Source organism: Pituophis catenifer, unplaced genomic scaffold, assembly GCF_029215685.1.
Source record: "Pituophis catenifer annectens isolate HBS135680 unplaced genomic scaffold, rPitCat1.0.hap2 SCAF_2, whole genome shotgun sequence".
Classification (NCBI taxonomy): domain Eukaryota; kingdom Metazoa; phylum Chordata; class Lepidosauria; order Squamata; family Colubridae; genus Pituophis; species Pituophis catenifer.
The window spans coordinates 54,181,798-54,199,201 of record NW_027256882.1 but is presented as its reverse complement, the minus strand read 5'-3'; the positions used below and the strand labels follow the sequence as shown (position 1 = coordinate 54,199,201).

Here is a 17,404-nt window from a genome sequence, read left to right as displayed (position 1 = left end):
CCATTTTAGCCACGGTTCAAATTTACAAGGACACTGAAAAAAGTGACTTACAACCATTTCTCACCTTTATGACTCTCATAGCATCTCCACAATCACAAGCGATCAAAATCTGGGCACTTGACAACTGGTATGCATTTAGTGGCCTTTAGTGGTTGCATTATCGCTATTTGCGACTTTCCTAGCCAGCTTTCAAACAACCAAAGTCAATGGAGCAAGCTGGATTCACTGAATGACTGCCTGATCCATTTAACAACTACAATGATTCACTTAACAAACATGAGAAAAAAAAGATTGTAAAATCAGGCACTTAACAACCGCCTTGCTTAGCAATGGAAATTCTGATCTAAATTGAGGTCATAAGTTGAGGTCATAAGGACTATCAACAACAATCACCAATCAGAATAGAGCTGAAAGGGACCTTCGAGGTCTTCTAGTCCAATCCCCTGCTCAAGCAGGAGGCCGTATACCACTTCAGACAAGCGCTTGTCCGGTCTCTTCTTGAAAACCTCCAGTGATGAAGCACCCATAACTTCTGATGTTCCAAGCTGTTCCACTGATTAATTGTTGGTATTTTAATATTGACTGGAGAATACCAAGTCCGGCAAGGCTTTTGAGACTACAAGACCATCTGAGAGTCTGGAGGGCACAGAGTATGCTATCTTTTCTAGTCTGACCTCTACTCTATGAAGAAAATTACCAGATGATCCTTTCCAGTCACTATCTCACAAGCTAATCTACTTGACACAGCTGTGGGAAGCATAGCACACGAATCACTGGAGCAAAAGGAAGCACATTTAAGATTCTTTGAAAGGAGATGATCTGAACACAGTAATATACTTGATGTATAGTTTGGTTAAAACCATCTGAAGTCAGTGAACCTACAATATTTATCTATTAACAACCTATTTACAAGTAACATGTCACACCTTCAACAATTCAGATCTCCCTCTCTTTTTCTTCTCTGTGAAAACCCTTAAACTTCTTTTCTACCAACCTGCATGTAGCATCATCAGGGGCCTTGGTGGCGCAGCAGACTAAACTGCTGTTAAAGTAGCACTTAGCTGCCAGCTGCCTGCAATTACTGCGAGTTCAATTCTCACCAGGCTCAAGGTTGACTCAGCCTTCCATCCTTCTGAGGTAGGTAAAATGAGGACCTGGTTTGTGGGGGCAATAAGATGATTTTGTAGAAAATCATCTTATGGGGGGGGCCAAAAAGCCCTACTAAGCAGGTATATACAAAAGTATGAAGGCTATTGCTTAATTGCATTGTAAGCCGCCCTGAGTCTCCGGAGAAGGGCGGCATATAAATTGAACTAATAAATAAATAATAAATAAATAATCAATCATCTCCTTTTAACAACCCCATAATCCCTTGTGGGATGGAATCTGGGCAACTGAACAGAGCTGAGTGTTTACTGGCCAGATGCCGTTCCTGTCACCAATGTGGAGTTATATTCTCAGCAGATATATTCTCAATGTGCCCAGAGAGAGAAATATCTGCATCTACCTAGGATCGAACTCACAGCCTCCAGATTGTGAGGTGAATGTAGCATGATCAATGGGAATGGGAAACTCAGGGGCACTGCTGGAGTTATTGATGATTCTATGAACTTGTTCCACATCCTTATATAGAGATTATGTTTTGGATTTTTATAAATTAAAAACTGGGCAAACAAGACTCTATTTTATAGATTTTATTATTTTTTTTATTTTATTTTTTTAAATTTGATTTATATGCCGCCCTTCTCCGGAGACTCAGGGCGGCTTACAATGTGCTCAGCAATAGCCTTCATCCTTTTGTATATTTATACAAAGTCAGTTTATTGCCCCCACAACTGGGTCCTCAATTTACCTACCTTAGAAAGGATGGAAGACTGAGTCAACCTTGAGCCTTGGCGAGGTTCAAACTTGCAGTAATTGCAGGCAGCTGGTCTTAATAACCAGCTTAATAACAGGGTGCCTTAGACCACTGTACTACCAAGGCTCTTATTATCTATAAGAAGGCTCTTATTATCTATAAGAAGATAATAGAGAGGCATAGTGCCAGGGTGAGCCAAGTGATGATAAAGCATCGCAACACAAACTCTTGTATGTAACTTCAGGGTGTAAGCAGTGTCTGTCTTGTGATATCAGGACTCATGTTTCTCATTTCCACACAATTGTGGTTAGCAAAAAACATGTGGAGGCAGTCCAGTTGCTGAGCAGCTTGATGCAGATGACATTAGATGGATAATAAATTTGAGCTGGAGCCATGAGGTCCTCCTCTCTATATCCTTTCTCTCTCTCTATATATTAATCGTTTTAAAAATAGTAATATTTTAAACATTACAATTAAAAAGAGAGAAAAAAATAATAGAAACTAAAAGAGAGAAAAAAGAATACAAAGAAAAAATAGAAAGTGCAGGAAAGAAAAAGTAGAAAGTAAAATAGAAAATAAAGAAAAAAATAAGAATATAGTGAAGAAAAAGAATTTTAATAATTTAGTACCTTCTCCTAAAATACAACAAATTGTTTCTGCTTTCCATAGATCATCTCTTATCTGTAAACAAATCCTTAAAACTCATCACTCTATCTTGATCGACAAAAGCCCTTTAAGGATTATCAGAGATAACAATATATCAACTTAATCTTGATCAAATAAACCAATTTTATATTCCTTCTTTTTATTTTTAACAAACTTGATCTTTAATTAAGTAATGTCCTAGGAATTTCTTTTCATTTTTTTTTCTTTGTCCCTTCTTACAAAATTCTTCAAAACTTTAACAAGCCTCTTTTGTAAATTCAGTATAGGAAAATTATCCAGATCACTATTTTGGTTTGTTATTTGCATTATCCTTTTAAATATTACGACATCAGCTGTTTTCATTTGCATATCCAGTGTAGCATCTTTTTCATATCATTTTTGTAGCCTGTCATTTCTACAATATCAGACACTTGTAAAATTAACTCTGGTTATTCACAAATATTCTTCAATATATCCCATGTTAAAGTACTTTGCTCCATTTTGTATTTGTAAGTCAAATTTAAGTGTTCTTCTTTAATTGTAATCTTTCATTTCTCTAGTGTCCAAATCCCATTTTATCATGTTTTTTCCCCCCAAAGAATTCAAAACAGAATTTTGCCACAGGAAGGATTTTCATAATTAATTTCAAACCCTCATTTTAAATTCATCTGGCTGCTTAGTCTGTTTGTAACTTTCCAAAATAAAAATCTAATTGCCATTTATTTCCTTCTTCCATAAAGGCCCTGACTGGGGTTTGGGTGAAGATGGCATTCCCTCAATTCCCACAGCACTATACCCACTGAAGACTGGTGTCCTCATGAGAAGCAACTGTCTGGAACACTTGTGGGCAATCCCAAATCTTTTCCTCATCTGGATCTTTATTCTGCCATGGTAATTAACTCTCCTCTTAGTGGAGCTACCTTCTGTTCACCGTTTCTTCATATAGAGTCTATATACATTAGTTTATGTGGAGAAAGAGCTTGAAGGGACTAAAATTGTTCTTCTTTGGCCAGATGTCTAACAATATTATTTTTAGAACATTGATCCTGTCAAACTGAGTGTAGAGAAAATGTACAAATCTTACTGAAGAGATAAAAACCACAATTAAACTCCAAAAAGAAACCTAAACGTCTAAATGTATGATAAGGCTGCATCAATTATGTTAATCCAAGCATTCCATACCCTTTTAAATTTTCAATTTTACATTCCTGACTTTTGGAAGCTATTTAAGTGAATGAAATTTGACTAACTCATTACAATTATAGTTGACTGGAACAGTGATAAACTAATTTCTAAACCTTTCTCCTTTCCTTTCCTCTTTTTATTCATTTTCATTATTGTTATTTTAAGTATTTTTACCCAACCCTGGAGCCAGGGTTAGGACTCGAGCTGCTGAGCTATTAACCAGCCTCAAAGGCTGTGAATCTCACTAAATATTAAATAATAATAATAATAATAATAATAATAATAATAATAATAATAGATGGGAGAAATAAACAGAAAACTGCAAGCCAACTCAAGAATGTTTCTCATTATACTGAGCCTTGGTAGTACAAGGGTTTAAGGCACCCTGTTATTAAGCTGCTTAAGACCAGCTGCCTGCAATTACTGCAGGGTTCGAATCTCGCCAAGGCTCAAGGTTGACTCAGCCTTCCATCCTTTCTAAGGTAGGTGAAATGAGGACCCAGTTTGTGGGGGCAATAAGCTGACTTTGTATAAATATACAAAAGGATGAAGGCTATTGCTGAGCACATTGTAAGCCGCCCTGAGTCTTTGGAGAAGGGCGGCATATAAATCAAATTAAAAAAAAAAATTAAAAAAAAAATTATATGAACTCTTATGAAAAGAAAGAATTCCCAAACCACTGGTCTTACTATAGGCCCAAGAAGGTTTCCCATATTCTGGAAATTTCTCTATTATCTTCTGTTCCTAAAATGATGCAAAGCAAACACTTTTGCAATGTTCAGTCTATTAATTGAGCAGTTACAGTAATTTATTGTATTAACTTCAGAGTTGTGTTAAACTTCAACCATTCTGAGACCTGGCTTGATTTCATTCTTCAGAACTATTCTCCTAGTACCACAGAGCAAGTCCTTTGGCTCAGACCAATCTTTGACCTTTTCTTTAATACCTTGGATTTCTCTCTGAAAGATTTTCTTGCCATTTGGAATCCATTCTCTGCCAGACCTTCAGACCAAAATTTCCAGTGGGGAGAACTTCAATGGGCATCAGAGGCAATTTAGTGAAATGCTTGATTGCGCAATGTATGGCTAGTTTCATTTGCCTTGATTTTGTATGGCTTTAAAAACTAGGCTGCAGCTGGCACACCAGAATGAATGGAACTGAAATGCAACACTCATCTTTCACTAGATATCGTACTTCCTTTTTCATCAGAAAGGAAATGGAAAAACAATGGTTTCAAAAAGTCAACTGGAGAGGGAATATCAGACTAAGGATGAGGTCAAGAAGTTATATGAAGGTCTAGAACTTCCTGTTGTGTACTGTAGCTTTGGATTCAAAGGTACTGTGGATTCAGTGTCATCTCTGTAAAAAAACAAATTAATGGAGCCCTTCATATGTTGGAGCAGAACATTGTAGAAAAGAAGAAATGCTCCCATTTAAACCACTTACTGTCCAATGGATGATACAAAAGGAAACCAAACGAAAAGACTGAATTTGTGAGCAGCTGCAATATAGTTAAATAAGCGTATGGATATGGCTGAAGAGCAAGAATGGGAGCAAGCATTGGGAGATAAGGGGATTGGTAGTCTCCACCCAGTAAAAACATTTGGGATTTACAGGGAAGGGGGAAAACAACTGAGGAAGGCAGGACACGGTACCAACTCAGAACAGAAGTGCAACAAAGCCGCATTTCAAGGAAGCAAATTGGTTGCGGGAAAAGATTGCCAGACTAGGGATCATTCTCCATATGAGGTGAGAAACCTTAACAAAGCTACTTATGGGATTATTCCCATATGGCAGTTTTTTCCCCTTTTTCTGAATTTGAATTAAGTTTTTTTGATGGATAACTTGAACGCTGCTTCAAATGGTCCATGTTCCTTTTTTTTTTTTTTTTGACCCTATTTGGCATAATTATGAAAGGACTAAAAATCAGGTTTTTTTTTTTAATCACACAATTTATAAAGGCCCAAATTCTTATGCCAAAGAATTCTGCCCTTCGAAACTGCTCCATTAAGCTTAGTCAGGTTGGTCAATAATGAGAGTGACTTGAAGACATAGAACAGCAACATCTATAGGTTCATTGATTCAATCTTAAACCAGCAAACAATCAATTCAAATATATTTGGATTTAATGTACCCTTTGGGAAGGATCCAATCCAAATCCTTACTTTCTTTATAAGCACATCTTTCAGTATTACCTGAGATGTAGCATTTCTCAAATGAAGATAATATGCCAAAATGTACAGGGAAGTTATACATGATCAAATACATATTACCAAGAATTCTAAGCAAATAACTACTGTAGATGTTGAATATTGCTGTATGAGTATGCTTGTTTTCCTTCTGAAATGCCAACTTCTGCATCTCCCTGACTTTAGAAGGTACTAAATAGACCTGAGTGTAGAATGATATTTTTTTGTGTCTGTTCTTGCACCTCTCTGGACAAAATGAAGTCATCAGAATTCCTGAAATAATTAAAAAATGTCAGAGTATGAATATTCATGGACTGGAATAGATCAGCCAATGGGGACTGAACGGAGACATGGTAACAAGGTCAGCCAATGAATAGGCATGGTAACAGGCTCAGCCAATGAAGGCTGTTTAGAAACAGAAACTTAAGCTAGAAATCTGGGTGTGGTTTAGGCAACTGAGTCTGTGCAGAAGCTTAACTGCCCTGTGTAGAGGAGGCTCTCTTTGTATTAAACTCTGTGCTCAGCTCTGAAATGAAACAAGTCTGGACTTGCATCTCTGCTGTACTGCTGCTTGTGTTTTGCTTGTAACTCAGGGGTGAAATGCTCCCGGTTCGGACCAGATCGCCCGATCCGGTAGCGATGGTGGCGGGTGGTTCGGAGAACCAGTAACAAAAATCCCTGCAGGCCCCCCCCCCCATGCTCAGTTGAGTCGCACGATCATCAGAGGCTTTTTTTTTTTACTTTTAAAAGCATTTTTTCTACAACCTCTTCTGACGAAAAAATGCTTTTAAAAGTTAAAAAAAAAGCCTCTGATGACCGCGTGGCTCAGCTGGGATCCTCAGAGGCTTTTCAAAGCATTTTTTTCTGCAACTTCTTGGCCCAAGAGGTGGTAAAAAAAATGCTTTGAAAAGTCTCTGACAATCCCAGTTGAGTTGCCTGATTGGCAGAGAGGTATTTTTTAAAATGCCTCTCTGACGATCCCAGCTGAGTTGGGAACCACCACCACCACCAAGCCATGCCCACAGAACCGGTAGTAACACATTTTACATTTCACCCTTGTTGTAACTGCTACATTGGAAGAATCTTCTATAGTGGTATTGTACACTTATCTTTGTGTATTAATATGTATATTAAGAAGTTAATGAATCCAGATGAATCAGTTATCTGTGTGTGCTTCTGGATTTGATTTTTTGCAAGAAACTCTGATAAAAAAGATGGTACAAAATCTGCTGTTCAGTTTCCAGAGGTGCTGTAGAAAGAAAGGCTCTAGATTTTCCTAGAGTGAAAAAATAATTTACCCATCCAGCTCGTTATTCCTACAGATACTGCAATTAATAACAAGAAACCCTGAGATTTCTCCTTATATAGGCTGGAGCTCACCTGGAGGGAGAAGCTGACTCATTGGATTTAAAATAACATTTTTCCTTTCTTTCGGTAGAACTAAGAATTGATTGAAAGTACTTTTAAGGAGTTGAGAGAGAGCTGTTCTTTGATAGCATCTAAGGTACATATTAGATAAATAGAAAACTATTGGCTTTTTGATTGTGAGCAATTTCCCCTAGATTCAAAGGCTGATATTGAGGAGTTATGTAAATAGTACAAATTATTTATGAAGGACTGGCTCAGAGGCTACCAGAACCAAGAGCATGCCATTTCATAAGCTCCAAATTTCACATTATTTAACTCTTGTTCGAATATATTTACCACTTTGTGAAATTCTTCTGTATCTTGCATTACAGGCACCCGAATTAAAAACAATAACAACCAGGTTCTTTGGGGATGGGGGCCAAATACACACTATTAGAACAGTTTTGATATCTTCATCTTTTGAGAAAGGTGCTTCATCCCAATTAACTCTTCCAACTGCCTTCTAAAACCAAGAAAGGCTTCCATACAGGATTGTGCACACAGTATAGGTTACATGTTGTGCTTGCCAGAAGGGTTGGATTACAGAGGTTGCATTTAGGGAAAATGATGCTCTAGAAAATACTAACGCTATACATTTGCTTCATATCATTATTCCTCTACTTGAAATACATGCTGAGAACTCCATGAAATTCAAAAACTAGGCAAGATTTCAGTATTAATAGCAATAGCACTTAGACTTATATATCACTTCACAGTGCTTTTACAGCCCTCTCTAAGCATATTGCCCCCAACAATCTGGATCCTCATTTTACCCACCTCAGAAGGATGGAAGGTTGAGTCAACCTTGAGCCTGGTGAGATTTGAACTGCTGAACTGCAGCTAGCAGTCAACTGAAGTAGCCTGCAGTACTGCACTCTAACCACTGCGCCACCTCGGCACTCAATTAAACTGGTTTGTAAGCAATTGATCACTGGGCAAATGTAATATGCATATATCTAATATAATAAATTGTTTATTTATTTAAGAAATACAGCAACGAGAATATCTCCCAGTTAACAATAACCATTTATATGCTGAACTCTTTGAAAATATTTTGTCTCTCTTTTTCTCTCTCTCTTATCTATCTCTGCCTTAAATCTTATAGGAGACCACCATCCTATCTCAGAAAACGTCAGCAACCTCACACTTAAAGTCTCATGCAAGAAGAGTGAAGTCTTATGACATCTCAAGACCATTTTAAATTTTGCATGGCACCCAAGAATGATAGAAATGATGCATTATTGATCCTTGGTATTTTATTTTATTATTTTAATTATTTTTAATTATTTTTAAATTATTATTATTATTACCGTATTTTTCGGAGTGTAAGACACACTTATTTCCCCCCTAAAAGGGGGTGAAAATTTGGGTGCATCTTATACACCAAAATAGCCCCACCCACCCACTGGCCCCCACCCTTTGGCCTCTGCCTCCCAGCAATTTATCTCCTTGCAGCAAGCAGCAAGAAGAAACAGCCCATTTCAGCTTCAGCACAGCCTAATTAGCAGAAGTTGATTGTCCGTTGGATCAGCCTCCTGACCCTCAGCTGTTTCAGGCTGCAGGGATTGCCATTGCCTATTGCTGCGTGGGCTTCTGCTGCTTGCTGCAAGGAGGTAAATTGCTGGGACCAGATTTTTTTTTCTTGTACTAATCAATCTATGCTGAAAACGAAAATGAAAGTAAAGCAGGCTGTTTGCTGTTTGTTGCAATGAGGCAAAATTGCTGAGAGGCAGAGGCACAGGCAGATTTCTTTTTCTTGTTTTCCTCACCAAAAAAGGTAGGTGCATCTTAAGTCCGAAGTTCAGAGTGTCTTATACTCCGAAAAATACAATATTTTACTTTACTTTACTTTACTTTACTTTACTTTACTTTACTTTACTTTACTTTACTTTACTTTACTTTACTTTACTTTACTTTACTTTACTTTACTTTACTTTACTTTACTTTACTTTACTTTATTTTATTTTATTTTATTTTATTTACTTTTTTTCTACTCATGAGGTGTTAGATAATGTTGCACTTTTACAGCACTTTGGCTTTCCCCTACTTAGACCTTCCCAAAAACTGACAAATGTCTGGGAATGTCAATTTCTTTAATTCAAAAACCTGACATCATGCCAGACAAATCTTTTTTACATTCTTTGACAAAGTAACAAAATCAGTGGACCAGTGAAATGCTGTGGACATAATTTACTTGGACTTCAGTAAGGCATTTGATAAAGTAGACCACAACCTGGTTACTTACGGGACCGCCTACTACCATTAACAGCCTCCCACCGACCAGTACGCTCCCACAGAGAGGGGCTCCTCCAGGTGCCGTCGGCCAAACAATGTCGGCTGTCGGCCCCTAGGGGGAGAGCCTTCTCTGTGGGGGCACCGATGATCTGGAATGAGCTCCCCCCAGAGATACGGAGGATTCTGGATCTGCGCACCTTCCGCCGCGAGCTAAAGACGCTTTTATTTCATCAAGCTGGCCTCGCCTAAATCTTCTCCCTTCTAAGTGTAAATTTAAAATTTTTAATGTATTTTAAAATATGGGTATTTTAAATTATGGGTATTAATTCAGCCAAATTTATTTAATTCATTTTATTCGATTTTAAATTTTGTATATCTATGTGTTTTATTTTATGGCTGTGCACCGCCCTGAGTCCTTCGGGAGTAGGGCGGTATAGAAATTCAATAAAAATCAAATCAAAAATCAAAACCTACTACTTGATAAGAGAGAAAAATGTGGGTTAGGCAGCATCACCACCAGATGGATTCGTAACTGGCTGAGCAACCACACTCAACATGTAGTCCTTAATTAAGGTGACCAGATTTTAACATTGGTAAAGAGGGACATTGTGGGCGTGGCTTATTTTGTGGGCGTGGCTAGCTGGTCATGTGACTGGGTGGGCGTGGCTAGCTGGTCATGTGACCGGGTGGCCATGGCTATGTCTATAGGGTAAGGTGAACAGATTTTAACATTGGTAAGAAGGACACCATTGTGGGCGTGGCTTATTGTGTGGGCGTGGCTTGGAGGCCATGTGACTGGGTGGGCGTGGCTACCTGGTCATGTGACCGGGTGGCCATGGCTATGTGTATAGGGACTACTCAGAGGGCTGAAAAGTCATTTCTGACAGGTCCTCACACTTTTGACTGGTCCTCACACTTATGACCATCCTCACATTTATGCCCGTGCAGCATTCTTAACAACCATGTCACTCATTTCACAACTGCTTCTCTTCAACAAGGTGACAAGATAGGGCAAAAATGTAAAATGTGAGGACAGTCGTAAGTTCGAGGACTGGTCAAAAGTGTGAGGACCAGTCAAAAATAACTTTTTCAGCCCTCTGAGTAGTCCATATGCACAAAAGGACTAACCAGAGGGCTGAAAAAAGTCATTTCTGACAGGTCCTCGCACTTTTGACTGGTCCTCACACTTATGACCATCCTCACATTTATGCCCGTGCAGCATTCTTAACAACCATGTCACTCATTTCACAACTGCTTCTCTTCACCATGATGACAAGATAGGGCAAAAATGTAAAATGTGAGGACAGTCGTAAGTTCGAGGACTGGTCAAAAGTGTGAGGACCAGTCAAAAATAACTTTTTCAGCCCTCTGAGTAGTCCATATGCATTAAAGGATTACAGCAATAGAGAGGGATGAAGGAATGGAAATTAGAGTAGGAGTGAGGGTAAGAGAGGGAGGAAGAGAGGAGGAGAAGGAGAAAGAAAGAGGAAGTAGGGAGGAGAAAAAGAGGGTGGGGGGAAGAGAAAGTAAGAAGGAAAGAAAAGAGAGAGGTGGTAGGTTTGAGGAGAAAGATTGCTGTACAATAAAAAAGATGAAAGGGAAGAAAGCCAACCCCAAGCAAATATAAAGATATTAAGATAAAGAATGAATTGTTAAACTTTAAAGAATAAAAGAGAACAAATATGAATAAATAGCAATAATTAGAAACACACATACAAACATACAATGTATTTTCTTTGAACAGAATATTTGGCTGGTTCACAAATTTAAACAGCGTTTAGTCATTTCAATTAAATTTACAATTTCTATATTTCCTTTTTGCCATATTTATTCCTCATCTATTTTTTAAAAAAACCAATATTACCCTTCATCCTCATCTCTAATCTTAATCAAATTCAATTTTTCCCTTCTATTCTATATTATACCCCTTCCCATTGTCATCTATTTTTATATCCATCCTCACATTGTTTAATTATGTAATTATGTAATACAGTTGTTTAATACAAATTCAACATTTTAATATAAATCAATTAGTTATAAAACTATCTTTTTTGTATATTAATCAATATGAACATGAATATTCCAATTATTTCCATGCAATCCAATTTCTTACAAATCAATTAATTATATTTACCAATAATAATAAACCAAATAATTTCTCCCATATATTCCTCCGAACCACAACTTAACCATTTCTGCTTTCAACACAATATACAATTAATAGTATCTCAATTATTACAATTCCCTAGTTAAATACAGCTTTTTTTCCTTTGTGTTTTAAAATCTTGAACTCTCCTCCTAAATTTCCATTGTTTGCAGTTTTTCACCTACCTTTTTTGGGGAGGAAAAATAAAAATAAAAATAAATCTCTCTCTGCCTCATTTTGTCATGCTGCACCAAAGACCCTGGTTTCGTTTTCGTTTCTGAAGCTTAGCTAGGGGGAAAAAAAACTGCTTTACACTGATTGCCTGTAGGGCGGCCCTTTGAAGCCCCGGGCAAGAGTTTAAACAGTTTTTTTTTCTTCTAGCCATCAGCTGGGGCTCAAGAAAAATCGGGACTTTTTTGAAACGCCGCGGGACGCGGGACAAATTGCTCAAAAGCGGGACTGTCCCGCCAAAAGCGGGACGTCTGGTCACCTTATCCTTAATGGAACTGCATCTACATGGAGGGAAGTATGCAGTGGGGTACCCCAAGGCTCTGTCTTAGACTCTTCAATATCTTCAATGATTTAGATGAGGGGATAAAAGGGGGACTCCTTTTCTTTTTACTAACATTTCAACGGGAGTAACTATCCCCGCTGCAAGAATCAGAAAGAATTGTAAAAAGTGGTAACTCTTTAGGCAAAAACAGCCTGAGTTTCATACACTATAATAATCTTTCTGTAAACATGATATGCAAGTTTACACAATCCTGTTTTATACTGTGGTCTGTATAGAAACTGGAATATATAAGCATAATGCGCAAAGATAGTAGAAAGGACTATTGTAGTCAAATGGTAACCAAAGAAGTAGATTATTCTATGGAATCCAGGAAAGAAAAAGAGAATATAATGGTTTTTTTGAACAGTGATGAACAGGCTAATGCAAATTTTATGGCATTCCTGTCTTTGACTCATACAGTTTTTAGATCTCTTAGAAAAAAGGTTTTTTTTTTCATTGCTCACCTTGATTGCTTTTAAAATTAAATCATACAATGAAAGAAATGGCAGTGTTTTGAATCTCTCTGATTTCTATTTACAAAGTTGTTTTACTTCTTCTCCATAGCAACTTCATGATTTTCAGAAATCTCTACATTTGGTATTTGCTGTTACGTTTTAAGATCAAAATCGTAGCTTTAATGTTTGACAGTTTTAACCAAATTTGTTTTGTGTTCATTTCCAATTCTGCATGGAAGTCTTAAGTAGCAGCAATATTAACATCTTGAACAGGTCTCCTGATTTCAAACTTCTTTGCAATTATAAAGTTTTACCCATATTCATAGGACATTCGGTATAAGCTACTTGCCGTCAACACATGATGGTCTATTCCGTGTTGTCCCAGCCACTTTCCCCGGTAGACAGGAACACTTTACTGTCTGTGATCTCTCCTCAATTCGATTCTTATTACAACATCTGTGTGCTGCTATAACTTCACATGTTCCTCCTTCTGAAAACAAAGGAAAAACATAATCACTATGATTGCTCTGGGTTGCAAAACAATGATCTAAATACTTTGTATTTGGGTGGAGTTAAAAGACAGGATTTCAAAAATGTAACCTCTACATACAATACAATACAGTACAATAAACTCACAATAAGATGTGTTTATTCAAAAATACTGAATCTAGAAAAAGATGCAAAGAAAGTGAAAAAAGTAATGTTACTATCTCCAATCTTCTGAACTCTTAGGGAACTATACAATCATGCACATATAGGTGTGTCTTCTCTATCTGCAACCTAGCTATGAACTGACTCTTTGTTTAATATCCAGGAAGATCACTGTTTTATCTTTTTAATACAAAGAGCCATGGTGGCACAGTAGTTAGAATGCAGTATTGCAGATTGACTCTGTCCACTGCCAAGAGTTCACTCCTGACTGGCTGACTGAGTCTTCCATCCTTTTGAGGTTGGTGAACTAAGGACCCAGATTGTTGGGGGCAATATGCTAACTCTGTAAGTGGTATATATATCTAAGTGCTATAAACCATGGTTTTCTGTCCATCCTTGGTACCAAAGGCAAATTGTGCTTATATACCGTATGATCAGTGGTGAAATTCAAAAATTTTTTACTACCGGTTCTGTGGGCATGGTGTGGCTTGGTGGGCGTGGTAGGAGAAGGATACTGCAAAATCTCCATTCCCAACCCACTCCAGGGGAAGGATACTGCAAAATCCCCATTCCCACCCCACTCTGGGGCCAGCCAGAGGTGGCATTTGCCAGTTCTCCGAACTACTCAAAATTTCCGCTACTGATTCTCCGAACTACTCAAATTTTCCGCTACCGGTTCTCCAGGACCTGTCAGAACCTGCTGGATTTCACCCCTGCATATGATCCTAACCTATCCACAAGGAGAGGAACTTGAACTTGAGATACATCTCCACCATCGCAAAAAAAAGTGAAGGTAAGAAAAAACTCAAATCTGCATACATGTATATGCTTCTATGCCATTCTCAAAACCCTCACCTTGTAACCCTGGAGTTGCAGTGACATCAGAAACAAGTCCAAGAGCCCCCAACCCACTATATGAATATGTAGATATGTAAATAAATCTGCTAGAAGTTACACTTCAAAAAAAAAAAAGTACAGGATGAAAGAAAATTCTGTTATCTAAAGACAAAAATACTAGTTGAAAATTAATTGCCAGTAAATTAATTAATGGATTGGATGGCCCTGATTGTCAGCAACATACTCTCTGAGATCCTGCTCCTGAAGAATTGGGGATGAATGTGAAACTGAGTCATAAGAGACAAGCTGAGGATTCAGCTGGTATTCTGGCTCTCCTGTCATTCATTGAAACTTCTTAGGGGCTCTGATTTTTGGACTGCTGGTAGAGCACCCCAACTTTTTGTTGGTAAGGAATTTCAGTCTCTATTTCCTGAGGTCTAAGGCCCAGGAGTTCATTGCCTTCAGGGCAACCATGAGCTAATCTCAAGAAATCTGCAGCCCAACACATATAGCTGGTCTTATGTTAGATCTTGGTCATGTCTCAAAGATGTTACATGGATTTCTATCACCTCGCTATGGTCAGATCCCATCTAGTTTAAAGTAATATGGATTACTACCTAGGACCTTCATGGAATGAATGGATCCATTCAGATGATCTGCCCCAAACATCTAATGGGCTGGGATGATTTCTAGGGAGTGTTTGAGGCCATATTAGAGTTAATCTCTAATATCTCATGAGGAATAAGAATTCCTGTCTGAAATCCTGAGCATACAATATGGCCATCAGTGCAGCCAGGATTGAATTACATGAACTACATGGACGGCTTTGATATTATAGCATTTTCATATTGCTTAGGTTTACAAATCAAGGCAAAGTCTTGCCATATCATAGGTTCAGGGATCTCCAACCCTGGAAACTTTACCATTTGTGGAGTTCAACTCCCAGAATTCCTCAGCTCAGTGTAGTTCAGTAATTCTGGGAGTTAAAGTCCACAAGTCATAGTTGTCAAAGTTGGAGATCCCTAGGTTAGATAGCAATAGCAATAGCATTTAGACTTACATACCGCTTCAAAGTGCTTTACAGCCCTCTCTAAGCAGTTTACAAAGTCAGCCTATTGCCCCCAACAATCTGGGTCCTCATTTTACCGACCTCGGAAGAATGGAAGGCTGAGTCAACCTTGAGCCTGGTGAGATTTGATCTGCCAAACTGCTGGCAGCTGGTGATCAGCAGAAGTAGCCTGTGGTACTGCACTCTAACCACTGCATCACCACGGCTCATAAATGTAGAGATAGTTCTCGACTTAAAATCATAATTGAGCCCCAAATTTCTGTTGCTCAGTGAGACATTTGTTAAGTAAGTTTTACCCCACGTTTCGATCTTTGTTGCCACAGTTGTTAAGTTGGAATAACTTTTCTAGTCACTTTGAGTGTACACTAATCGGCATACATTAAAAAAATGAAATTTTGTTGCAAGCGAATCACCATCTTTATCACCAGTCACCAGTCATTAAATGAATCACTGCATTTGTTAAGTTAGTAACATAGTTGTTAAGTGAATCTGACTTCCCCCTTGACTTTGCTTGTCAGAAGGTCACAAAAGGGAATGATGTGATGCCAGGACACTGCAATCATCATAAATGTGAGTCAATTGCCAAGCCTCTGAGTTTAGATCATGTGACTGTGGGGACGCTGCAACAGTCGTAAGTGTGAAAAATGGTCATAAGTCACTTTTTTCAGTGCTGTTGTAAATTTGAACAGTCACTAAATGAACTCTTGTAAGTCGAGGACTATCTGTACTCCTTCCTGAATATTGCAGGACACTGACAGATGGGGTATGGCTACAGATAAGAATGAAACCACATACTACAGTATGAGCTGAGGTGGCACAGTGGTTAGAATGCAGTACTGCAGGCTACTTCTGCTGACTACCGATTGCCTGCAGTTTGACAATTCAATTCTGACCTGCTCAAGGTTGACTCAGCCTTCCATCCTTCTGAGGTCAGTAAAATGAGGACCTAGTTTGTTGGGGGCAATATGCTGACTCTGTAAATCACTTAGAGAGGGCTGGAAAGCAATGTAAAGCGGTATATAAGTCTAAGTGCTGTTGCTATTGCTACTACAGTATACAGAAGTTTTATACTTCCAGTGCTTTAGGCAAATACCCTTACTCCATAATTAATGATTAGTTCGTCTGCACTTGGTGCCTTAAAACGGTGAGATTGTTGCATATTTACATAATGGTTATCTTTGGCCTGAGAACCACAGATTCCCACCTCACCCCCTCATCTGTTGCAAGTACGCAGAGCTGCAAGAAAAGCTGCATGAATTCCTCCATAATTAATGATTAGTTTGTCTGCACTTGGTGCCTTAAAACGGTGGATTGTTGCATATTTACATAATGGTTATCTTTGGCCTGAGAACCACAGATTCCCACCTCACCCCCTCATCTGTTGCAAGTACACAGAGCTGCAGGAAAAGCTGCTGAATTGGTTATTAGCCACTCGGTAAGGAAAACTATTGGTTCAAAGTGTCCTATCAGCTGACAGAAACCCAAAACTTTGAGCACTAAGTGCCAGAGTCCATAATGCACATGTAATGCTTAAGTGTTTTCATGCGCAACTTTAAAAGCAAACCATGCAACCCGATGCCAAAATGAGCTGTACAAAGATAATGTTGGAAAAATGAAAAACTGAGCAAAATTGATGGATCTACCAATTCCTTCCTGTGCTGGATATATTTCAAACTATGCAGATGATCAATATCTCTTTGGAAATATCAGAGCAATTAAGCGATATCGGAATCTCTCTTGCAACTCCTTAATGTCACCTGTGTCACAATGACCTTATTGGGGATGGGGGTTGGTTGGTTTCCATGTTTGATGTATTGTTCTTGTGATAAGCTGGCCTTTCGAAAAAAAGAAGGTGGAACCAGCCCAGCCACTTTAAATGTCATATCCTAAAACTGCTTGCTAAGAGTCAACCCCTAATGTTTGTAGTAAGCTTGATGTAATTTTAAATATTCAAACCTTCAGCTTTCAGGGTTGAGTCAATCAAAGCTGGTTAATGTCTGTTAAGGTAAAAGACTTTAGGTCATGCTCTCAGGAGGTTCAATATTGATGAGTTTGCAAACTGAAAGCAAGATAGACCACGAGGTTAATATTTAATTCTTCTCATCAAGAACAGTTTCCTGTATGGCACAGAAACAGCTTTAGTTGTCTCTGACCCAACTCTTTCTGGGAGCTTT

The 17,404-nt window shown here is 38.3% G+C and overlaps 1 protein-coding gene across 1 annotated transcript in view; it reads right to left on the bottom strand.

Annotated features, from left to right (window-relative positions):
• TAFA1 (TAFA chemokine like family member 1) overlaps positions 1–17,404 on the bottom strand; it is a 478,763-nt gene that overhangs the window by 49,243 nt on the left and 412,116 nt on the right. The window contains exon 3 of the mRNA XM_070933545.1: positions 13,023–13,163. Within this exon, the coding sequence (XP_070789646.1) occupies positions 13,023–13,163 (141 nt within the window). The remainder of the gene's footprint in view (positions 1–13,022; positions 13,164–17,404) is intronic.